This window comes from Parambassis ranga, chromosome 19 (assembly GCF_900634625.1).
Source record: "Parambassis ranga chromosome 19, fParRan2.1, whole genome shotgun sequence".
NCBI lineage: Eukaryota > Metazoa > Chordata > Actinopteri > Ambassidae > Parambassis > Parambassis ranga.
In genome coordinates, this window is record NC_041039.1 from 6109286 (window position 1) to 6133652 (window position 24367).

The 24367-nt window shown below is 44.8% G+C and overlaps 3 protein-coding genes across 3 annotated transcripts; 1 reads left to right on the forward strand and 2 right to left on the reverse strand.

Moving 5' to 3' along the window:
- Nucleotides 1–865: 865 nt before the first annotated feature.
- On the forward strand, nt 866–2224 carry LOC114451605 (D(5)-like dopamine receptor). The gene has a single exon (XM_028430362.1). It carries the CDS (start codon nt 866–868, stop codon nt 2222–2224), a length of 1359 nt encoding a protein of 452 aa, XP_028286163.1.
- Nucleotides 2225–9421: 7197 nt separating this feature from the next.
- On the reverse strand, nt 9422–18702 carry LOC114451606 (poly [ADP-ribose] polymerase tankyrase-2-like). The gene is made up of 29 exons (XM_028430363.1): nt 18348–18702; nt 17960–18075; nt 17772–17880; nt 17589–17684; nt 17314–17350; nt 17141–17216; nt 16912–17006; nt 16166–16232; nt 16016–16093; nt 15334–15442; nt 15136–15257; nt 14959–15050; nt 14800–14878; nt 14552–14723; nt 14392–14474; nt 14018–14163; nt 13692–13857; nt 13379–13598; nt 13182–13291; nt 12547–12735; nt 12053–12440; nt 11865–11941; nt 11191–11311; nt 10918–11015; nt 10757–10831; nt 10571–10676; nt 10308–10494; nt 10076–10232; nt 9422–9492 (listed from the first exon to the last, which is right to left on the reverse strand). The coding sequence occupies exons 1-29, from the start codon at nt 18700–18702 to the stop codon at nt 9430–9432; spliced, it is 3789 nt and encodes a 1262-aa protein (XP_028286164.1). The 3' UTR covers nt 9422–9429.
- A 2814-nt stretch (nt 18703–21516) lies between these two features.
- Nucleotides 21517–23830, reverse strand: LOC114452262 (hydroxycarboxylic acid receptor 3-like). Its single transcript, XM_028431480.1, has 3 exons — nt 23657–23830; nt 22701–23241; nt 21517–22375 (listed from the first exon to the last, which is right to left on the reverse strand). Exons 2-3 carry the CDS (start codon nt 23103–23105, stop codon nt 21689–21691), a joined length of 1092 nt encoding a protein of 363 aa, XP_028287281.1. The 5' UTR covers nt 23106–23241; nt 23657–23830; the 3' UTR covers nt 21517–21688.
- Between the last annotated feature and the right edge of the window lie 537 nt (nt 23831–24367).

Here is a 24367-nt window from a genome sequence, read left to right on the forward strand (position 1 = left end):
TTCATCTCAGTCCCGCCTAAACACACATAAACAATCTGAACTGAATACTGTAAATCATTCTGAAATGTTTTTTTTATGATATGTAAACCTACTCAGTGTCATTTCATGGTCTCTGGGCTGTTGTTGCTGTAAGGGTTTGTCCACTAGAGGGCAGAGTTCACCTTCATTAATGTCCCTGCTGTAAATTTTAGCTTTGTCCCCCTGAGTATTTCCTTTTATTGGCACTTTATATTTTGTAAAAATAAAGAGTAAAGAAAATAAAAAGAACAACAACAACTAGCGGCTGCAATCGGGCAAAACTAAACAAAAACAAAAAGAAAGACTACATGAAATTAATGAAAGTTTTTTTTGGATAACCTGCTAACATTCTACTTCATTATAAACTAAAATGATGGACTAAAAAAAAACATTTAAATTTGGATTTTATTATTAACAGACAGAGATGATAAGGGTTTCTATTCTTGCAGCAAATTATTGCTGAGCTTTTCTGGCATAAAAAATAGTTTTTTTATTGTTTATTTATTCTTACAATGAATAAACAAATCCAAGGAGCAATGATTTAGCACCCAGTGATGATTTTAATGTGAGGCTGAATATCTCAAAGGCTCAAGAGGATAAATATACTTTAGGCTGTATTTAAGCGCGGGGGTCTCCATCTGCAGACTCAGTCCCTCAGAGAGGACAGCAGCTCTGTCAGCTGGTGTGCGCAGGATCATCTCACTGTTTATAGGTTTTGGAACAAAACAGGGTTTCAATATTTGTGTTGCGTGTCGCGTTGAAAAGCAGAGCTTATTGTGTGTCTGGAGAAAGGATGGGAGCGCGTCATGACAGGGATGTGGCACCGATTAAGTGAGTCTGGGTATCCATGGAGAGTTTTTATAATAAGAGTCAGAACCACCACTTGGACCAGCATCATGTGGTCACAGCAGGAGCGGAGAGCACCGGACCGGGTGGAGATCTCAGCCTCCGCGCGCTCACCGGCTGTGTCCTGTGCGTCCTGATCATCTCCACCTTATTGGGTAACACTCTGGTTTGCGCCGCGGTCATCAAGTTTCGCCACCTGCGCTCAAAAGTCACCAACTCTTTCGTCATCTCTTTGGCAGTGTCCGACCTGTTTGTCGCCGTACTGGTGATGCCATGGAGGGCGGTGTCCGAGGTGGCCGGCATCTGGCTCTTCGGCCGTTTCTGTGACACCTGGGTCGCCTTCGACATCATGTGCTCCACCGCGTCCATCCTCAACCTGTGTATCATCAGCATGGATCGGTACTGGGCCATCTCCAGTCCGTTTAAGTACGAGCGCAAAATGACGCGCAGATTCGCATTCCTGATGATCGGTGTCGCGTGGACGCTCTCCATCCTCATCTCCTTCATACCTGTGCAGCTCAACTGGCACCGCGCTGAAGCGGACAACTCGACAGCCAACAACCCGGATGACTGCAATGCGAGCCTGAACCGGACTTACGCTATCTCTTCGTCCCTTATCAGCTTCTACATTCCTGTGGTGATCATGGTGGGGACTTACACGCGCATTTTCCGCATTGCGCAAACCCAAATAAGACGGATCTCGTCTTTGGAGAGGGCGGCAGGATCCCGTGCGCAAAACCATCGCCACCGCTCCTCAGCGCACGATGAAAGCTCATTAAAAACGTCTTTTAAAAGGGAGACAAAAGTTTTAAAGACTCTGTCCATCATCATGGGAGTCTTTGTGTTCTGCTGGCTGCCCTTTTTCGTCCTGAATTGCGTGGTGCCTTTCTGCGACGTGGATAAGCTCGGAGGGCCACCGTGCGTAAGTGACACCACCTTCAGCATCTTTGTGTGGTTCGGCTGGGCCAACTCATCCCTGAATCCAGTAATCTACGCCTTCAATGCCGACTTCAGGAAAGCCTTCTCCACCATCCTTGGCTGTAATAAATATTGCTCCACTTCCACGGTGGAGACGGTGGACTTCAGCAATGAGCTGGTCTCTTACCATCATGATACCACCATGCAGAAGGAGGCCTGCACCATGCCGGGTCCCGGAGCACAGAGACTGGTTCCTGGAGACCTGGAGCACTTTGACAAAGTTTCTGTTGTCTCGGATGATTCCCAGAACCACCGGAACTTACTGCTGCCTGCCATCCTGCAGTATGAGTGCGAGGCGGAGATTTCTTTAGACATGATGCCTTTCAACTCTTCTGGACCCACGGACAGTTGCATTATCCCGGGTCAGATACAGGACCCCTGAGCATCCTCGACCCCTAAATACCCTGGATTCTCTTGCCTGATACACTGTGGATGTGATTCATCCAGTAGCCACTATCATGGTAACCTTAGACATACAACTGTCCTCAAAATTCGACTCTGCAAATGTGTTGTTTTATTTTGCAAAATGATGTCTCCAGATTTATCTTTTCCTAAAATATTGGAACCTGTATGTGATGTTTAATATTCCACCATTCCAGCATTATATGTCAGAATCAGAAATCATATGTTTAAGTTATGCTTTATTTCTGTTCTTAAAGCCCCTCCTGGGTCTGTTTACCAACCTCAAATCATCCTATTGATATGTTTGACCAATGAAATGCCACAGCAGCTAAGCCAGCATGTAACGCTGTGACCTGACAGCTGCTGTCAGAGTTGACAAGTTGTCAGGCTCCTTTAATGCTGATTGTATCACATGAAACACACACAGTGGAAATGATTTTACTTCCCCACCCTGCTGCTAACACAAAATCCAGCAGGCGTGTCTTAGTAATTCTGTGTTGGCAGCTCACATTCCATCATGTTATCAGTCAAATATGAAAATATTTTGACATTTATTATTATTTCCATCCAAAAAAACAGCAACTAATTTTCTACAAGACAAAACGGATTTGATCCTTAAGTGCATTTGTGTTAAGATTAAGTTTAAGATTAACTTGATTAATCCTCTTAGGGAAATGGGTGTTGTGATGGTCTGTGTGATCACATGTTTATTCATTATGCTATCTGAATGAATGATTTAAATGTAAAACTAATAGTCAAATGTAATAAACTGTAACTAAAATGTAATATCAACACAGATAATCCAACAGAATTTTATTATGTATTACATATGCTTCTATTTGCCATGCCCTAATTATTCAGTCACTTGAACTTCTTGTACAGTAGGGACGACTGACTGTTTGAGTAATGGATGCAGTGATGGAGTAACATTTTGAACCTAGCTGTTTGATGTGAGGGTTTACGTTGAACCTGCCTTTGATATGTTAAAGACAGCTGATAAGGGGGGGGGGGTAATTAATAACAATTACATCATTACTTTCAGTGTCTAATTGCCTCTTCAGGTAATTGCAGGCTCGTCCTTCTCCTGCAGAGTTTGTGGAGCCAAATTCAACATTAGGCAAAACAACAGATCAGAAGAGCACCCGGCTGTGTGTTCTAAATGTTTCAGTCAGGTTCCAATCAACAAAAATAGACGCTAGTTGTGGCTCAAGCTGTTGCTAAGAAATCAGGCAGGACAGGCTGCCATAGTGGAGGTCAAAAACTCTATGTACAAACATTACATGGAAGTGGCACTGTGCAAACGATGATAATCAATTACCTATTTATTATTGCTACACTAATCATTTTCTGTGAAGTTGTGACAGATTGTTTTGGCAGTTAAGAGGTTTAAATCAAAAGGAGGTCAATGCAGAAGCACCCAAAATTGTTGTTCCTTGAGGCTTAAGCGAGTCAATCCAAATAAACCTCTATTAAATTAATGTAAATAAAAACATGTTTCTTTTGTGACTTATAGGACAACAGCGACACCAGTTTCCATGGGGAAGAATCAAAGTGAGTGAAGCTCAAGGTGAAAACTTGTTTCAGTGTCACTTTTGTGACACTTATGAGGACAAACAGGTGGAGCTCAGTGACTGGATCCAGATGGAGAGGTCAGAGCTGATTAGCTTCCAGCAGGACACGTAGAGACAGGAAGAGAGGAAGAGGGAAATAAGAAAAATTTTCATAGGGCAATATTTCTTTTTTTTAAGGAGACCCATCCAACTCTCTGCATGACAGTCTCCCAAAAACGTTCTGCATTTCATCTAGAAGGCGCTCTATGAGTAGGAGTAAACTGTAGGTTTTGGTGATTTCGACCATAACATAGCATTCTACCAGAATGTTAGGATGTAAATCCACAAATATTACATATTATATTATGGACAGAGTAGCAAAAAAACCCTACATTTAAACACTTATGCTAGAGTCCTCAGGATCTCTACCCATAATGCTTTCTGTTTTTAAATAACCTGATTGACTTGCAGCACAAACAATGACAGCTTTATCTTCCCCAGTCATAAAAAAAATATATCATATGCTATTATGCATCAAACCCTGACACCCAGGTGCTGCATGCTCTCATGTCATGCTGCATGCTGTGTAACTCCTTACTAGAATTAACTTGTTTGAGCTAAAATAAAACTGCAGGTTCATCTTCACCTGAAGAGCATGTATGATTGTATGCTTATTAGAGTTTGGGTTTACATCAAAATCACTGTTTGGGCATCAGCCCTGGCCATCACACTGCTGCCTCTCACTGTTTGAAGCCTTTGTTCCACTCATGAAATGTAGCTGCAGCATCAAGGCCAAAAAGGTCAGGCAGAGAAACAAGACACAGCCAGCTTTATGGGCTGTCTGTGTGCACTTTCATCTCTGGGAGTAGAAGGCTGAGATTGTTCTTAAACCTCTTCACTGCTACTGCCTTCTTTCACAGCCAGTCAATAGGCACACAGGAACATTATTTATCCTCAGAGTTGTTCAAGATGCTAGGTTGGCATTATTCTGGTGTGTGCTTTTAAAGTGCTTTCATTTCATGGCATTTTCTGATACCTCAGATGTTACAAGTACACATGAACACAACTTCCATTGTGAGATTTTATTAGGTTAATTTCATGCACATGTTAGACTTGAAGGCTGAATCTCTGCTGATGAGGTCCACCTGCAGGTAAAACAAAGACATCAGTAAAAAGGTTTGTCCATAGTTTAAACATCAGGGTTGGAAGTAGAGTTACCTTATTAGTTTGTCCCTTGTACCCAGTCACAGGACTTCTCTTGCATGCTGGTATCCATTGCTGGACTGGATGATGTACGATGAAGGCATCTCAAGGGATGTGCCTTGTGGCTCCTCCTCAGACTCTGACATGCTCAAGGCTGGGAAAGAACCTGACAGCCTCTAGTTGTACAGGGAAAACCAGTCAGGATTTCCACCTGCAGGACGCTCATCCTGAGGAGTGCTGCACAGACAGACCTACCACTGTAGCTTGTAGCCATGTTTCCAGCAGATCCAGCATCAAAGCCTCCAGTGGAGCTTCCATCAGAGCCTGTTTAACCTGAAACCAGAGTTCACATTTTCATAAAAAAGTCAAGCTTTAGCAAAGCAAACTAGGCCAAAGTGTTAATCAGTTTTGTAATTTAGCATCCATAACAAACTGTAGCTGTAAGGGAACAAACTCCAGCGCTAACAAGCAGGAACCAAATCCAGGAAATCCTGTTGAGAAAGACAAATGTTTCCTGTAAAAGAACCTAGCACAAAACAAACACAATAAACATCAAACAACTCACCTCAAAACAAGCATCATGGTTGATTCTGACAAGAGCATGGTTGAAGACAGCTGGTACATGCACTGATTGGGCTCCAGGTGTCTTTGATGAGTGGAATTAGAGCACAGATAGTATAAAGAGCAGCTTCTCTGCAGTTTGCCAGTTGACAGACAACCTTTATCAGGCTGTTGGTATTGAATTGCCATGCTGGATTGAATATGGAGCTGGCAGTCATTTTGAGGTGACTTGGTTTTTATGTTTTGGGGCTCTTAAACAGATTGTTAAAGTTTTATTTATCTGTATTCCTGTTTTGCAGGGTTATTTGGTTCTGTCTGCTGTTCCGTTTTGGTGCTAGCCTTTATTTAACAAAAGCTGGTAAGATTGCTAACATGTCAACTGTTAAATGCAGGTGCTTTTTCTCTCATTGACTCCAACATGTCTTTGTCTAGACTACAAGTATCCCTACAACTTAAAGGTAGTTGATGGACCAGATGCTGAGTCAGATTCCTCTACCACTGGAACCAAAGCAGGTGCGAGTTCTGTACCAAACTATAAGCCAGACAGGTTTGTTGTGACTCAAGGCTCCCCCAGTGCACCTGAAGCTCATCCTTACAACCCCTTATTTGTTAACCCTCCTGCAGGTACAGAGAAGAGACCTAGTAAGCCCATCTATGAGGCGCCTGAAATTTCAGCCCCTGCCAATACCGAGAATGGGTCTGCCCCCTACAGCGCTGCAGCTGACGCTGGAGCAGGGGGGCAGGCTGGCGCTGCAGCTGGAGCTGGGCCTGCTCCCTGGTCTGACCCCTACGGCGCTGGAGCTGGGTCTGCCCCCTACGGCGCTGCCCCCTACGGCGCTGCCCCCTACAGCGCTGGAGCTGGGTCTGCCCCCTACGGCGCTGCCCCCTACGGCGCTGGAGCTGGGTCTGCCCCCTACGGCGCTGCCCCCTACGGCGCTGCCCCTACGGCGCTGCCCCCTACGGCGCTGGAGCTGGGTCTGCCCCCTACGGCGCTGCCCCCTACGGCGCTGGAGCTGGGTCTGCCCCCTACGGCGCTGCCCCCTACGGCGCTGGAGCTGGGTCTGCCCCCTACGGCGCTGCCCCCTACGGCGCTGGAGCTGGGTCTGCCCCCTACGGCGCTGGAGCTGGGTCTGCCCCCTACGGCGCTGGAGCTGGGTCTGCCCCCTACGGCGCTGGAGCTGGGTCTGCCCCCTACGGCGCTGGAGCTGGGTCTGCCCCCTACGGCGCTGGAGCTGGGTCTGCCCCCTACGGCGCTGCCCCATACGGCGCTGGAGCTGGGTCTGCCCCCTACGGCACTGCCCCATACGGCGCTGGAGCTGGGACTGTCCCCTACGGCACCGGCCCCTACGGCGCTGGAGCTGGGTCTGCCCCCTACGGCGCTGCCCCCTACGGCGCTGGAGCTGGGTCTGTCCCCTACGGCGCTGGCCCATACGGCGCTGGAGCTGGGTCTGTCCCCTACGGCGCTGGCCCATACGGCGCTGGAGCTGGGTCTGTCCCCTACGGCGTTGCCCCATACGGCGCTGGAGCTGGGTCTGCCCCCTACGGCGCTGCCCCATACGGCGCTGGAGCTGGGTCTGCCCCCTACGCCGCTGCCCCCTACGGCGCTGCCCCCTACGGCGCTGGAGCTGGGACTGCCCCCTACGGCGCTGCCCCCTACGGCGCTGCCCCCTACGGCGCCGCCCCCTACGGCGCTGGAGCTGGATCTGCCCCCTACGGCGCTGCCCCCTACGGCGCTGGAGCTGGATCTGCCCCCTACGGCGCTGCCCCCTACGGCGCTGGAGCTGGGTCTGCCCCCTACGACGCTGGAGCTTGGTCTGCTCCCAACGGTGCTGCCCTCTACGGTGCTGGAGCTTGGTCTGCCCCCCAGGATGAGCATGCTGCAGTTGGAGCTCCTGACAGGTTCTTCCTATACAACAGGAGGCCAGTAGAATCTTTTCCAGAACCCATCATGTTGGACGAACCACAGGGCACTCTCCCAAAGGCACCAACCCACATTATCCAGTCCAGAAATGGCTACCAGCGAGCAAGACAATTCTTGTCCCACACTAAATATTCCCCAGATGTATACATCCCTGTGGCCTCTCCCTTCACTGCTGCCAATGCTCCAAGACCGTCCCAACCAGTGGCTGGGTCTGAAAGGAAATCCTACTGAGGTAAGACTTTCTTAATTATACAATGTTTATAAAAAAATTGCTAAGGTATTGTTTTGCAGGATTAACTCGGCAATTGAACTTCAGCCTGCCAGAAGCCTTCCCCCACCCCTTTTTTTTTTTCCTCTGAAGGATTAAAATAAATTTGCTGATTTGAGCACTTTGTGTGTACATCATCTGGATCCCTTATCTGACTTAAGATGGTGTTTTTAAATAGAATTAGGCTGCATATAGCATATTTTAGCATGCCTTTTTCTTGGTCTGAGCTAATATTAAACACAATTGCGGCTACGTCCTTTATGACAGGAACACATATTAGACCTTGACAAAACAAGTAACGCAAATGATGCAGGTCAGACGCTTTGACCTGAACGGTGATGCTGACTAAAGCTGGCATGTGTTCAATCTGTGTTGCTGTCATCCTGACTGACAGGGCTCCTGGAACCCATGAGACTCAGGCTGACGTGTCATTAAAGCCCAGGACGAAGTGTCACCACTCAAGATGTTTCCATTACTGTGTGAAATTGCAATGCATAGCCTTAACAGCTGAGGTGTACAGTCGATGACAATCCATGAAAACGGTTTGATCTCAAATTTTCAAAATAAAAATTTCTCAGTTTCTCAAAATCTTTTTTTTTTTTCGAACCATCATTTATTAAATGAAACGTTGTTGACAAGCATTTATAGAAATCAAGTGCAACAAACACATCTAACCACTAACACCAATACCAGTTTTGCACTTCATGGTATGGGGAGTGGTGAAAGAAGCTTTAAAAATAGCACCATTTTGTTACATCAGTCACAATACCTTCAGCTGCTGCTTCCCTGTACATCAGCGTGCCAGAGCATCGCCATTAGCGCCCATTAACTTCACATATCAGGCGACAGTCAGTGTTTCCTCTGCAGGTTTTTAGTCTGATTTTAGGAGTTTGATTACTTGCTTCTAACACTGCAGCCTCACTGTATTTTTAATACAGCAATGAGATTGGGGCAGCAAATATAAGTTTAGTCATGAGGCTAAAATAACCACATTTAAAACATGAACATAAGTTAGCGCTAAGCTAACATTGATGAAAGCTACAATAAAGTCAGAAAACGGTCAAATTTGGAGGCTTAAATCTGGGTCTGGGTGCAGCAAGGATGCTGTGGAGGATGACATGCTCAGACTGACTCATATGTATGTAATTGGCTGCTAAGCAATCAGAAGCTGCACTTCATTGAGGCACAGCTTCTCAGAGTTAAATCAGTGCCTCAGACTGCTTCAAAATCCAACAAAAGTTTTTTTTTTTCCCATTGTAGAAATGTTCAGGACATGCTTGTACCAAAAAATAAATGTACACATAACATCTTTGTCAAATGATATTAACACTTCACCTCGTTAGGATGTTGCCGAGCAACATGTAAAGATTTTTTTTTGGAAGAAAGGGATTTTTAAAGATCCCATATTAGTGTTGAGAATTTCGATGCCAAACTTTATTCGGCACTGATGTTTGACACAACCTTTATAAAAAAAAAGCTTGGTACCCTGAAATCACTGGACGACAAACAAAATCATCACATCACATGACACAAACCATTGTTAATATAAAGTGCATAAAACAAACCATAAAAAACAGGCATCTGATAAAAACCTACGTTTTATACATTGTATAAATAATAATTTGTATTTTTTCTTTGTGCATGCAGTTCAAGAAACGAAGGCTCAGCTGATTCCCTCGGCTTCATCCGTCAGCAGGCGCTTCGGGCTTCATGATCTGGTAGGTGATCAGGTACTCTGGATAGGCCTGTGGAGCAGCAGAGAGGCGTTCGCTGACATTCAGTAACGAGAGAAATGTTTTCACAAATGTATCCCATATATTTAAAGTTATTGTTATATGTCTGTATAAACACAGTTTGTCTCACAGGAAACAGACAGTGTGATATGACACAGTTCAGAGAAAAGTAGCTAGCAGCCTTGGCTCTAATGCCCCCTTAGCTCATCTTCATCTCTTCAGCCTCGCTGCTCTCCAGCTATCAGCTACAAAGCCGACCTCTGCATGTAATTTCACTTGCCCATCGCGCCGCTGATTGCTCGAGTGGACGTCTATTTATGCGGGATTGTGAAGAGCCACTTCTGGACAGCTATTGGTTTCGGCAGAAGACATTACATGTACAATTACAATTGTCTGAGCACAAGCTGCGCTCTCCACTTATATAATGATGTTCTGTCTTCCTGCAGTTTTATGTCGATGACTCTGCCCTTCAGAGAAAAATTGAAGCTGATACAACAACAAGATCCACACAGTGATGCTTCAATTCAGGCTTGTATGAATCTAACTAAATACAAGTAAATAAAATAAAGATACATAATAAAATGCTATTTCTGACCTGCTCTCCTCTGTAAATGACGTACTCAGCCAGAGCGAGGCCATTGACACTCGGCCTGCCCGTGACCGAGTGGTGACCCGGCGGTGAGTGAGCCATCTTCATGGCACTGAACTGCAGGAAGGATTTACCCAGAGTCACCCTGCAGAACAACAGGTGCCTGAGAAAGACACAAAAACTGTGAGTAGACATGTGCATTTAAAATTTGTTTGGAAGACTCTGAAATATGGTGCACCTGTGGCAGATGTAGCAGGAGCGGTCTTTGTGCAGCGGACACCCCGTCCCTCCTCCGATACCGTAGACGTACTGGTTACTCTTCGACGAGTTCTCTGCAAAGTAAATCCCAGCGCCGAACATCCCCCCAATGTAGGCATGGCGCTCGTCAAAACCTTTGTGAATGATGGCGTTGACGAACGGAGAACCTGAATGGAAGCATTTGTATTTTAGCTGCTTTATTGCCACGGTTGAACTTCTACTTTTTCCTGTTCGTATTCTTACCGTGAAACAACATGCGCTCGTTGGAGTGGTTGTGGTTTTCCTCTGACACCTCCTTCCTGCGGTGGCTGTACCTTTCCCACAGTTTCTTGTTGCACACTTTCTGGATCTGAAACAGAGGTCAAAGGTCAGTTCAATTTCCTATCTGCCTTACTCTAGGCTGTGAAAACACAGATGGCGGTATGTTACCTTGACCAGGTTGTATCTGTTAAAGACTCCTCCAGCATGGCCGCCGTCTCGGTGCTCTCTAATCGTGCTCTGCATCTAATCAACACAAACTCATCGTTAACACCAGCTGTCATTAACGTGCTGTTAAAAGCGTTCATCTGAGCCGCAGGAACAGTGTGTACCTCCTCCTCCACTGACTGGAACTCCTTGTCGTCGGATGCAAGGTCAATCAAAATTGTCCCACTGTTAGCCGTGTTAAGCGTTAGATAGGGGTTCAGACCTGACGCATACACACGCACACACATTACAAATGATGCTACAGCTCTTCTTACATTTCTTATACTTAAAAAAAGCACATAAAATTTAGCTCTGATAGTGGAATTGCTGCTAGTAGATAAGAGAACGTGTGTGTGGGTTGCTGAACTCTGCGTTGAAGTGCGCATGTGTGTCCTCACTCTGCGGCCCGCTGATGAGCCTCTCCACTCCTTTGATGATCTTGTGTCTGTGTCCGTAGGCGTTTATGCCGATCTCCTTCAGCTCACGGTGACCCATCTCCACCAGCACATCCAGAGTAATCTGCACACACACAGGGATACATGTTTTTTTTTTATCTTTGTATGGACATTTATTGGCATGTGGCATTTCTAGGCCCTCTGCATAAAATGAATATTACAACTAAATACATAACAATTTCAACCTGTAAATAGAACTGGAAAAAGTAAAATGTTTGCAGTCATCTGTGACACCACACCCATTTATGTGTGCTCTATCCACCATGTCCTTGTACTTTCAAAATAAATCCCTGTTTTGTTTTAAATTAGTGTGAAAATAAATGGAAAATCTGAAGGAAACTAATCTGATTAATGAAAGGATTTGTTCACATTTAATCAAATTAGTGGTATTAATTAATTCACTGCATGTGTTGCATTGTGTTATGAATGTACAAACTGGATGACTGTGATGCTAAAAGAAACATAATATCATGAAGATTCTCTGGCAGGTTCTGAAGTGTAGTTCAGATTTAGTCTCCTTGCTTTCTGTTTTTTTGTGTTTTTCAAAGAAAGCAGCATTTTTTTAACACAAAACGTTTAAATGATGAATGATCCTTTCTTCTTGTTGCTAAACTCACCTGTTCCCTGAGAAAGATTTCCAGAAGATGCTCCAGTCCCAGATTCTTTAAGAACTGACAGATACTGAGCTCAGGTCCTGCAAGTACACACACACACACAACTCAACTTTGTGTTCCTGCTTTGTTAGCAGAGTGAAGCTACTGTAGCTAACTTTAACCCATGTGAGGAGATGTCCATGTACACTTACCTTCCTCTTTCTTCTCGGCACATAGTGATCCCTCAGCGACCGACAGCAAAGCTGACATCTCAGTGAATGCAGATGATGATGATGATGACGGCTGTGGTGAAGATGTGGAGTTTGAGGCAGTGGTGGAATTACTGTTGTTTGTAAGCGCAGCTGTGGCATCAAGACCAGAAGATGAGGTGGAGGAAGAAGATGTGTGAAGGAGGAGAGGAGAAGGAGTAGGGGAAGAAGATGAGAAAGAGGGGGAAGAAGAGGAGAGTAGTGGCGGGACGACAGCGACTGGTGGACCACCAGCAACCGATGCTGCTACCCTTATAACCTGAGGTTTATAACAGCCAGGAAGAACAGAGGGAGGCATCGCTGCCGTTAGCAAAGCCCGAACATCGTCAGCCTGCCAGAAGGGATGTAGAGAATGAAAGGAAGAAGGTTTACAAAAATTGAACTATAAGTACATTATACTTTAGTTTACTGTCCCTTTAAGTCAGATGGACACAAACCCCGACCAGGTTCAGTGATGACTGCCCTTCCTGGTTCCGCAAGGTGGGGTCAGCACCATGAGCCAAAAGGAGCGCACAGAGCTGCGTACGACCCTTCTGAGCCGCCTCGTGCAGAGGAGTGAATGCCCACTTGTCTGTGGCGTTGACACAGGCGTCGTACTTGATGAGGAGAGCAGCCACATCCACGTGCTGCAGGTCAGGAAACGAATCAGACTCATCAGTTTGTTCACACTGATAAGGCTTTTATTTTGAAAAGGGTGCTGTATTTTAGGAAGCAAACTTTAATCATTACCAGCATTTTCTACAGGTAGATTATGCAGATATTCTCTGTCCGCAAATAGCAAAACATTGCTCACATTGTGAGAGTGTGAACCTCAGTGTCTCCATAACAGCAGTAATAATAAGTACACTTACACACTAGTAATACAGTTCACCCCTCGTCAGCTGTGAGCCCTCTTTCTGTCTCTTCAATCAGCAGTTATCAATCTCATTGTGCATATGTGTGCGTGTAAGTGTCAGAGTAAAGCTCTCCTCAAATAAAAGCACTGAGGTCATTTTAACCACAGTTTAAACCAAAATGTGTACAGGCGATTGCACACTCCTCTAGTGGTAAGTGGATGTTATCCCCGACTCACCCCATAGGAGGCAGCATTGTGCAGAGGAATCAGTCCTCCTTTGTCCTGAGAGTTGACCTCTGCTCCGTGCTGTAACAGGTACTCTGCAACCTCCAGGTTATTATAACCCGCTATAACAAACACACAACAGTCTGGCATCATTACTTGTTCGTAGTGATTCAGTCCTTTGGGTCAGATGTGTGTGTGTGTCTTCTCACCTGCCAGGTGCAGCGGGGTGGAATGTCTCCCTTGTGTGTCTCTACAGTTGACATTGTCTCGCGTGCAGAGTTTCTTCACTCGTGCCAGACAGCCTTTCTTGGCGGCATCCAACAGGGCGGCGTCGCCTCGCAGCAGGTCCTGGATGTCAGTATCAGCGTCCTTAACCAGATCAAGAGGGGTGTTACCATCCCGGTTCTTCCTGGTCGGATCAGCGCCGTGCTGAAGGCAGGACATAATTTAAAACCTGATACTTTTTACACATTTGTGTCACATTTGACCAAATTTATGTATGTACTGTATGTATGTGCATACCTGCAGCAGGAGTTTGCAGATGCCATATTTGCCTTTGGCGGCAGCTTCGTGCAGCGGTGTAAACTTCCAGAGGTCGGCCACATTGACGACAGCGCCGCAAAGAACCAACAGTTCTGCAACCTCATAGTGACCATACGAACAGGCGTTATGGAGGGGAACCAGACCTCTGAGAGACACAGAGACCACTTAAAGGTAAAACTCATTTTGTGATGCTGCTAATTTTTAAAGGAAAGATGCATTTAATTTGTCTGATTATGCACATGAGGAATATGAATGATAAATTCTTTTAGGACATTCAGCATAGGTTCACCACATTAGGACCTCACCCTTTATCCTTGGCATGTACGTCAGCTCCGTGCTGCAGCAGAAACTGAACAACAGCTAGGCGGTTATAACCGGCGGCGAAGTGCAGTGGCGTTGACTGTCGACCCTCCACGTCCCTGCAGTTCACATTTTGAGTCGTGCAGACCTTCTACAGAGAGATGAGAGACACTCTAATGTTCATGCAGGCTTCTCTCTGATCATAGAGATGAATGTCATTCACATATAGGCACGTTCAAACGTTTGTACGCCTTTTTACATTTAATCTTCTTTGTGATGTTGTTGTTCATCTGAGGTTGTATTTGCCTAATACTAAGATCTTCTACAGTTACAAAACAGAGAATTAAAAGAGGGGGTAGAAATTTGTTGTGAAATCCACCTTAACAGTGTCCAGGTCTCCTGATTTTGAGGCCTCCAGCAGCTGTCGGTTGACTTCAGAGTTGCCAATCAGTGCTCCTTCTGCTGAGGCACAAGCATGAAACAATGACTAATCAAATCAAAACCCATTCCTAATAATGCTTTGTGATGCTCAGAGCCACCTTGCAGTATCTCCTGGATGCTCTCATTGCCCAGCTGTGAGGGTAAGAACCCTTGCAGCGACGTGAGCAGGGGGTCACAGCCTGCCATCAGCAGCAGCCTGCAGGTCTGCAGATGTCCGCAGTGAGCGGCCCGATGCAGCGCTGTCTGGCCCAGATGATCCACCGCATTCACCTGTAGGTAAACAGCACATGAGAAGTTTGCTACTGCAATAGAAGGCCAACACCAACAACTGCTTCTGGCTACTAACCTTTGCTTCGTGCTTGACCAACACCTCAATGACGTCATTGTGGGCTTTCTCCGACGCCAGGTGGAGGGGCGTCAGCAGGCTGAGGGAAAGAGTGACATCACAGCAGACTCAGAAACACAGTGACATCACAAGTCAAATACAATCCGCCACAGGACTTACTCTTTAGTCCTCTCGTTGACGTTGGCTCCCTTCCTCAGGAGGAGTTCACATACCTGCTTCCTCCTTGGATATGGAGAGGCGGACGCACAATGCTGAAAACCCACAATTAATTATCAGACATTTACACAAAATTGCCGTTTCGCTGCCACAGAGGAAACAAAAGGAAAGGTATATTACCAGTGCCGTCTCCTGAACGTGTGGATGTTTGAAGTTGATGGTCTCCAGGGTCAGATGCTTCTTGACTCGAAACATATCGGCATCCCGGGCCGCCTGGAGCAGGCTGTGACCTCTGAACTCATCTGCCAAAGAAAACACTCCTAATTAAATATTTTCATATTTTCTACCTCTTCACGTACAGAGGTTAATAGGACATACAGGCGAGTCGTTCCTTCAGCTGCGTGGTTGGAGCGAGGTCGATGGAGCTTTTATTGTGGCAGTTCAAAGAGGTGGGGTCAGCGCCGTAGGTCAGCAGCAGTGAACACACCTGTACAAGCAACCAGTGATGTGAACCACTGCCATCTTGTGGCTAAATCAAAACAAATCGTCCCAAAAATATTTCGCTTTAAAGGTAGGGTAGGAGATTTTGAAAACTCAGTGAGAGTCAGCCAGATTTTAAAAGTAAACACACGCCCCTTTCTGTCCGAGCTCACCCCGAAGCCACGCCTCCCAACCAGTCTGTGACTTCGGCCATCATGCACGTACCTCTCTGGTGTGCGCAGAGCAGGAAGAGTGTGACAACCAGCCAATACTCCGCGCAGGGGCGCCTCGTAGGATTGGCTGATGTTTTTAGCGTTTTATAGCTTCCACAGATGACCCGTAACCGGAAGGTTGGTGGTTCAATCCCAACTCCTCCCTAGTCACTGTTGTGTGTCCTTGGGCAAGACACTTTACCTGCATAGCCTCCAGTGTACTCACTGGTGTATGGCACTCTTTGCTGGGCTGCCTTAAGCAATTTCCCCATTGTGGGACTAATAAAGGTTTCAATTATTATTATTATTAATTTAACAATGCATCAGAATGAAATCTCCTACCCTACCTTTAACTCTCCGTTCTTTACCTCCATGCGGTTCTTGGAAGCAGCTTCGTGCAGAGGGGTGAACTGCCACAGGTCCATGGCGTTAACACAGGCCCCATGCTGAACGCACAGACACATGATCAGACAGGAAGCAGTGAACATTTCTGACAAGAAAAACCTCTAAACTCATACCTTCACCAACAGCTCAGTCACTTCATAGTGGCCATATGAACAGGCGTTGTGAAGAGGAACCAGGTCCCTGAAAGACACAGAACACAGCAGTACTGTTACTCATACTGGTGTCCCTGCTAGCTAACCTTATATAAAGAGGAAATATCAGGTCCTATTTATTTTGATCTTTTTTAAACCTGAAGCTGCAAGTATATTCCCACTATGCAGCAAGAGGAAAAACTCAGGGCACAGAATTCCCTCTAAGCCCTCACGCTGGTCTCCTGGCATGGACCCTGGTCTTTAGTGCACTCAGTACTTTGTGCAGGCCAGTCAGTAGTGTTCACTTTGCTCTACTGAAGGGAATTCTTCACTAGAAAACACATATGCTTCAGATTCTTGCAATGTTGGATGAGAAAACGACTAAGACACACTAATAGTCTTTTTTTGTGAGTTCTTGGACTCTTACAAGATTCCCAGATGCACTAGACTCTAGTGCTCTAGTGACTAGAGCATCCTCATACTTCAGTCTGGCTTGGAGGTGTCTTTTCTAGAGAGGTGGAGATATTTTTGCTGGTCTTCAGCCCAGCAGTCCATTCCTGTGCAAGACTCAAGTGAATGTCTACTCTGATGCTTCAGTTCCAGACTTGGCTAAGGTATGGAGGTTACTTCAACAAGTATAATGGTTACTTGTAATATCTGCAAAGGAAATTGTATTGGATATGCATAGCCAATCTAATGTTATGAGGACTCAGAAAAAGTCCTCTTACCCCTTGTCCTTGGCGTGCACATCAGCACCATGCTGCAGTAACAGCTGCACCGTCTTGACACGGTTGTACCCTGCTGCCAGGTGTAACGGTGTCGACTAAAAAAAACAACACAACCAGCTGATGCTTACACTGCAGCAACAACATTCAGTCAGAATTTAAATCTCAGCATAAAAGCCAAACAAAAAAGATGGCAGCCAACACTTGCCAACACTGTTGGCATCATATTCACCTTTCGTCCATCGCTGGCGTGACAGTTGACATTTAGTCGCGTCAGCAAAGCCATGAGCTTCTCCTCGTTCCCACTCCTGTTGGGATATCAGCATGACCAAACAGTGTAATAAGGTCATTTCAGGAATAATAAGGTTATTTCAGTCATTTAGGGAGTGAGGCAGAGACCAGCACCTTGCACTTTCCAGAAGTTCGTCTTTTCTGTATTCTCCTAAAAAACAAGAAACACTATGGATAAAACTCCTTTCTTTGTCATGTTCCAGAGCAACATTAGCACAGTGTTGTTTACTTTTGTTCATATTTTTCACATTAGTAAGGAAAATCGCGGAAAAATCCAGGGACAAGGATATGGTTGACTTTAATAGTAATTCCATGGCTGCACTTTAAGCTTAACATGTTAGCCCACTGTAAAAAATAAACCCCAGTGTCTGTTTATCTGATCTCCTCACCTGTCAGAACTGCTTTAGTGGATGGTTCCGCCAAATCCAGAGCAGTTCGACCATCTGTGTTCCTGATGGTTGGCTCAGCACCATGCTGCAAGAGCACTACGTACACAAAAAACATTGCAATAACTACGTGTCACTTTGACACACACAGTGACTGATCTGGTAAAACACGGACCGATGTCCTACCTATGCACACGTCAATCTTCCCTTTGATGGCCGCCTCATGGAGCGGAGTGTAGTTCCAGTTGTCTCTGGCATTTGCATCCGCCCCATGGTAAAGCAACAATCTCACCACCTACACGGGAAACCACACAATGGTGCAAAGCTCCCAGAAGTTTAAAAGACAAAATCAGATATGTCACAGCTGCAGGTACCTCAGCATGGCCGAAGGAGCAGGCGTTATGGAGGGATATCAGCCCTCCATCATCTCTGGCGTGGACGTCAGATCCATTCTGGAGGAGGAAGTCCACCACATCTTTACGGCCAAAACCTAGAGACATACAAGAGAGTTTTAAGTTAAAAATCACAAGTCATTCATCAGCCCTGTAATTTATTATTCATTCACTGTCTGAGCTCTCAGACGTCTTTGTGTCTCATTTCAAATCTATCCTGATAAATTATTCAAAGAATATACAGTGAAGCAGAGGCATGCTGCAACAGTCTAACAAGGCTTTACAAAGAGGAAGCAGTTTCAGTGACTGTCATCATCAAGGTGGAGAACGTAAACTCCAGAATGAAAGTGTACTGTATCTACCCTCTCACCTGCAGCAAAGTGGAGTGGTGTTGATTTCCTCCCTGCCGTGTCCCGGCTGTTCACATTTTCAGGCATCACCAGTTTACGAACTCGATCCAGGTCTCCGCACCGACATGCCTCAAACAGCTTTCTGTTGCCCTCACCAGGCCCTGACCCTCCACCTCCAGGCTCCCCCACCTCCACCACCATGGGCCCTGGAGACACAGCTCCACCCCCGAGACTGGGCACTCCGGAACATCTCCGGGTGGATGACATAAACGGAGGTGAGCATCCTCTTCCTACTTTTTGACCTCCAGATCTCGGCAGTTTGGAGTGTGAGCAGCAAGCAGCTGTGCCCCAGAACCCTGAAGCCACTGAGGCCATGCAGGATGACGGGTCTCAGAACCTAGAGGGGGGGGGGGGGGGGGGTACCAAGATGTGATTAATGCATATGGATTTTCTCCTGATTTATCTGTTATATGCTTATTTAGAGTCAGACATTTTGGCTTGGAGGTGCTTGTCTCACTTTTTCCAGCCTCAAGTGGCCATTTAAGGAATTGCAGTTTTTAGCACTTGATAAGAAAAAAACTCCCAGCAGCCCTACAGAACTATTGACAAAACTTGAACGTGAAATAAACCTATGTTACCATTAGGAGTGTGGGACGGTTCAGGAAGGTGAGTGTTCTGTTCGGTTCTGGACATGCGCATCAAGTAATACAGAGAGGCATTTTTACCACAGCATGGAGACGAGTGTTGGCAACTTGGCGTCTCTCTCACTAAATTTGGCGGCTTTCCAAACTTTTTTTTTTTTTTAATCTAAAGCAACTAGTGACTCTCTCTGGTGACGTTTGGAGACTGACGTGAAATCATTCTGCAGTCAGGCTACTGTCTTTGACAAGCAGCGGCCGTGAGCTCCTCCCCCGCCTCAGCGCATGTACAAGCGGTCAGTCACTGTAGCTTCACGCAGCAGGTTCAGCTGCAGGCAGAGCAGAGAGACCCACAGCACTCTGTGTCCAATCGTGCGCAAAGCTGCCGCAGGTGTCCCATCAATGCTTACAGAGCGGGATGTAAATAGCATGTTTCAATGGCAAAAAGAAAAAGAAAACCACGGGAATCAGCACCGTTAGCTTAGCCTAGTGTAGTCATAGAGTTCAGGCTATCCAAGTAGCATGTCGTTCTCTGTCCGACGGTGGGAGTATGTGCGCACATGTGTCTCTGTGTGTGTGTTTGTCTGCGCTTGTGTCTGTGTTGTACACGCATCGTGCCTCTGTGCACAGAGAGCAGCGGTGAATTGTAATCGCACAACCATGCAGACAGAAATGACATGCTGCCGTGCAAATAAGATAAATAACATGAGCTGTTTAGTTTGTTTAATCAAAGAACAAGGTGTACACCTGTTCTATAGGAAAGGTTTTCTTAAATGGCTTCTGTTATGATCTGGTGCTATATAGAAATTTAAAAGAAATGAAATTGAGTTCACCTGATATAATGATAGGGGAAACACTGAACTGATTCTTAAATATGGTAAATGTTGGATAATTAGGATCTATATTTTGTGCTCAGCTATGGTATTTCCAAAGTAGAAAAATCCTCAACAATGAGAACCGAACCGAACCGAAAACCGTGACCTCAGAACCGTGATACAAACCGAACCGTGGATTTAGTGAACCGTTCCACCCCTAGTAGAGAGCATGTTTCTGCTTTAAAAATAAACATGAAAATATGTCCATGTTTTCAATTTAAAAATCAAATACAGCCTCAAACAGCGGTGCAGATAATAAATATTTTTTTTTTATTTTTTACTAAATAATATGTTTTTCTATTGTAAAAAAGAAAAATGCTTAAAAACAGGAGTGTCTTAAATATATTACCTATATTAATAAAGTATAAAAATGTTAATAAATAAAATAAATTCATTCATGCAGGCCCACTATTTCACATAAATTTCACAAATTTTGGTGAAAAACACGAAAGAAAAAAATAATAAAATACAGTAGGATGGTGGACTGCATGATATTGTAGATGTATTAGATATGGTAAGATTTAAAAGGCTGCGTAAAAACAGAAATCCTAGCATCACATACTGGCTGACAGTAATATTGGCATGCTGCGAAAAGGTGGAACACACTGGAATCATCGTGAAGATAAGTGAACATCATCACAAAAATCATTTGAACAGGATAAATCGGGGGTTTTAAAGAGAATGTGTTCGTCCAGCATGAAAAGAAATCGGGGTAGCGATAATAAAAGGTGTCAGTGAACTCACCGTGGAGCACTGATAACACCCTGCGGCGCTGTTACCGGAGGATTACAGCTGCTTGTCGGATAAATGAAAGCAGGAAGGTAGGATCCGCTCCTCCATCCCTCTCCACCTGCTCCTCCGGCAGCGCGTTAGTCCACCGCGATATGGATGAAATAAAAAAAACGCTAATAGACGGATAGAATAACGCGCATCCAATACGCAGAGACGATCCAGCCACCCCACCAAAACACACTCAAGGGACAGTTACTTTTGTTACCCGGGTTCCGCTCAAGCTGGTGGAGCTACTGTTCATCTCCTGCATATGTCAACAAAGGCTTCGTTCAGTCGTGCGTATTGGAGACATAAATCGAGCGCATCCCCGGCCTGTGCGCTCTGCAGAAGACGTTTCTGTCGAGCGTCAGGGGAGTGCTGTGTGCTGAGTCTGCGCAGGCGTGTGTGTGTGTGTGTGTGTGTGTGTGTGTGAAAGAGAGAGAGATAGCAAACAATACAACCGAGGAGTATGGACGCATCACTGACAGCCTCACCTGTATTCAAGTGCTACAACTTGTGTCTCCGATCCACTCTTTTTTTTATAACATTTAAAAATGTTGCAGCTTATTTGTATGTGATTGTACTTTTTGTCCAGCAGAGGGCGTTGTTGCACAGTTAGTCCTGCACTTTCAGTTACATGAGGCTATTTTCACTGATTTTTGGAGTGCAGAAAGTGGACTTAGCATTTAATAGACACCAGTCAAAAGAAGAAGCAGTTAATAATACATTATAAATATTGGCACTGATTATGGTAAATGAAGCAGACAGAAGGACCTAATTGTAATACTTTAATTGATTTATTTGTAGTTTTCTTATTTCCGTTATAATGTATTTATTATTATTACTATAATGATTTTTTTTATAAATCTTTTATTTTTTTAAGGTTTTTTTTTTAGCATTTTCTAATTTTAACTGCATTTTATATATTTTTTTTTATTTGTAACAACATAGAAATGCATTTGATTTTAAGAGAGAATGTACAAAATAAACAGAAAGTACTACAAATATTAAGGTCATCTGAGCAGGAATGAAATGTTTCATTGCCTGGTATAGTCATTATTATGGAGGAGCAGCTTGTTATGAAGCCTCACTCTGTCTGTCAGACCTCATGGATTTTAGTTCCTGTTGGTTGGTGGACTGAGTTCCTGAGGAGGAAGTCGTGTTTTTGTCTTTGTTCTGTCCACAGCGGAGGGGACCAGGCAGCGCAGCCAGCAAGGCCTTCCTGAACATGGAGCTTGAGAAGATGTAGACGATGGGGTCCAGGGCCGAGTTCAGGAAGTTCAACCCCAAAGACACAATGGTAAGCTGGGTAAAGGTGTAGAAGGCACTGCAGTCCCATGGGCGGTACGTGCGGATCACCCACACCCCGATGGTCGTCATGGTGGTGGGCATGAAGCACACCATAAACACCACAACGATGACAATGCACACTCGCATGGCCTTGCGCACCTTGCCAGGTTTTCCCATCTGTCGATCCTTCAGGAAGGTGGCGATCCGGATGGAGCAGAAGAGCAGCATGGCCATGGGAAGGATGAACTCCAGCACTGTCAGGATGCGGTGCATGGCCACCAGGATGATGATGGCCCGGGACGCCTCTTTGTAAGAGGTAAAAAAGAAGCACTGGGTGCGATCCCCGCTGCCTTTGATGTGGCTGTAAGCCAGCATGGGAAGCCGAGGACTGATGACCAGCAGCCACACAAATGCAGACACGAACACAGCCTGCCACTTGGTCATGCGGTTGAACCGGTGATGAGGGTGGACAACCTGAAACAAGAGGGGAGGACAGTGATGAAGCAACTGTTGTGTCCCGAATTGCTTGGCATTTCAAGATGAGGAACATTTAACTAGCGCAGTTCCTGTTTAGGATTTTGGATTGTGTACTTGGTTAGGTTTCAAAAGAGCATAATTGTTTCAGTTGCCATGGCAACAACTGCAGCCTTTTCTCCAAAATAATTCACTACCCAAAAAAAGAAGTCTCATGGCATGTCTCCAAAGCACTTCTGTTATGACTATTGGACTACAGTTAGGCTAACATGCTAGCATTTTTAGATTTAATAGCACAAGCAAGTTGCAAACAGCCTTCCCTCACCTTAAAGTAACGGTAAATTGCCACCACAGTCATGAGTGCAATACTGGCCGAGCGGTTTGAAAACATCAGGAAGAGGTTGATCCTGCAGATGCCATCTCCAAACACCCAGTGGCCCCGGATCAAAGCGTCTATCCTCAGAGGCAGACTGACAAGAGCCATGAAGTCGGCGATCACTAGGTTGAAGAGGAATAGGTTGTTGGGGTTCCAGGCCTTCAGCTTAAAGCAGAAGATCCAAAAAGCAACTGCATTTCCCAGCAGCCCCAGTATGACATCGATGGTGAGGACGGGGGGCATGATCAGACCTTCTAGCTGAATACCAACAGGCGGACAGCCGCCGCCACCAGCACCACCAGGAACTGGGGTTGTGAGGTTTAACGACATTGTAAAGTTGGTGTCTGAGGTCATATTTGGTGAATCAAAGGCTGAAGGTGGGGAGATTATTTCTTAATGACTGAGCAATCACACCATGGAAAGTTTTAGGTTTCAGGAACTTTTCAGTTTCCCCTTTTCACCTTCTTCTTTTCACCTTCTCCTTTTTTTTCTGTACGAAAAAAGACACACAGAGAACTTTTGTTTATAAACCTACACAACTATGTTATCCTTTAATATTTAAGTCAGACAGTGAGGTGATTTTTCATAGAAAAAAAATAATGAATGAAATGTTGAAACATTTTCTGAGATTAGAAACCCTAAAATGCAAAATTGACAAATTATGTTGGCATATTTTAACATATATACAAAGAGAGCAGTTTATATATCAACACAACTAAAATAAATATTTTTTTTCCCTCTGACTGCCAAAAAAATAAATAAATCAATAAACAATGATCACAATAATAAACACCCCGAAAAATGGTTTCAGAATACGCAAAATAATACAGTTTCCATGAATAAAACATAGTAGAATAAATAATAAATTAAATTGTATTAAGATATAATTTCAAATCAGTACTCACCAGTCACAATCGGTGTTCTCCATTCATAAAGTAGGCAGAAATGGAGGGAAGAGTAAGTTGTCGGTGCATTTATGTCTCCTACAAGAGGTGTAAGAAAGAAAGTGACGTGTTAGATCAATGCAAGATGTTTCGCAAAAGTGCTACCAAGAATAAATGACTTCTGCTTAAGTAATATCAAATGTGAATAGATCATAGGGCCTGCAGGACACAAGCCAAACACAGGAAGTGTTGAAATCACAGGTTTGCCTGTTTCTGCTGTGTGTGATGTAAATGAGGGAGTTTAGCATGATTCATTAGTTTTTTTGTTGTTGTTTTTTAGGGTTACATTTCCTCTGACTCACAATCTGATGAGGTCTAATAGAGTACAAACTGAGTTATTGAAACACTGTAAAGTTAGGAAAAGTTATGTTTTTTGAAATAATGTGCACTGTAAAAAAATGGGAAATTTCCCAAGTTATTATAACATTTATTCGTTTATTCAAAAACACAGAACAATATTATTGCCTTTTATTTTTACAAATACACTTTCAGCAAGGTACCCTAAACAAGCTAATGTTAGCCTTTGCTACGAGACATTTAATATGACAATAACAAAAATATAATGGACTAATAAAGGTTTCTTAATCTTAATCTTAATCTTAATTTTAATATGATTTGTAAGGTTGCCAAGTCATGTTTGATGACAATCCCCCCCCCCCCCCCCCCCCCCAT

Bases quoted from the DNA above. Each gene is read 5' to 3' on its own strand.
- LOC114451605 (XM_028430362.1), top strand. From the start codon at position 866: ATGGAGAGTTTTTATAATAAGAGTCAGAACCACCACTTGGACCAGCAT.
- LOC114451606 (XM_028430363.1), bottom strand. From the start codon at position 18,702: ATGGCCTCAGTGGCTTCAGGGTTCTGGGGCACAGCTGCTTGCTGCTCA. The intron at 17,685-17,771 runs GTAGGACATCGG...TTGTGTACGTAG, and splicing joins GAAGATTGACGTGTGCATAG to TGCTCTTGCAGCATGGTGCT. The intron at 17,351-17,588 runs GTGAGGAGATCA...CTTGTTTTTTAG, and splicing joins CACTAAAGCAGTTCTGACAG to GAGAATACAGAAAAGACGAA.
- LOC114452262 (XM_028431480.1), bottom strand. From the start codon at position 23,105: ATGACCTCAGACACCAACTTTACAATGTCGTTAAACCTCACAACCCCA. The intron at 22,376-22,700 runs GTGAGGGAAGGC...CTCTTGTTTCAG, and splicing joins CAATTTACCGTTACTTTAAG to GTTGTCCACCCTCATCACCG.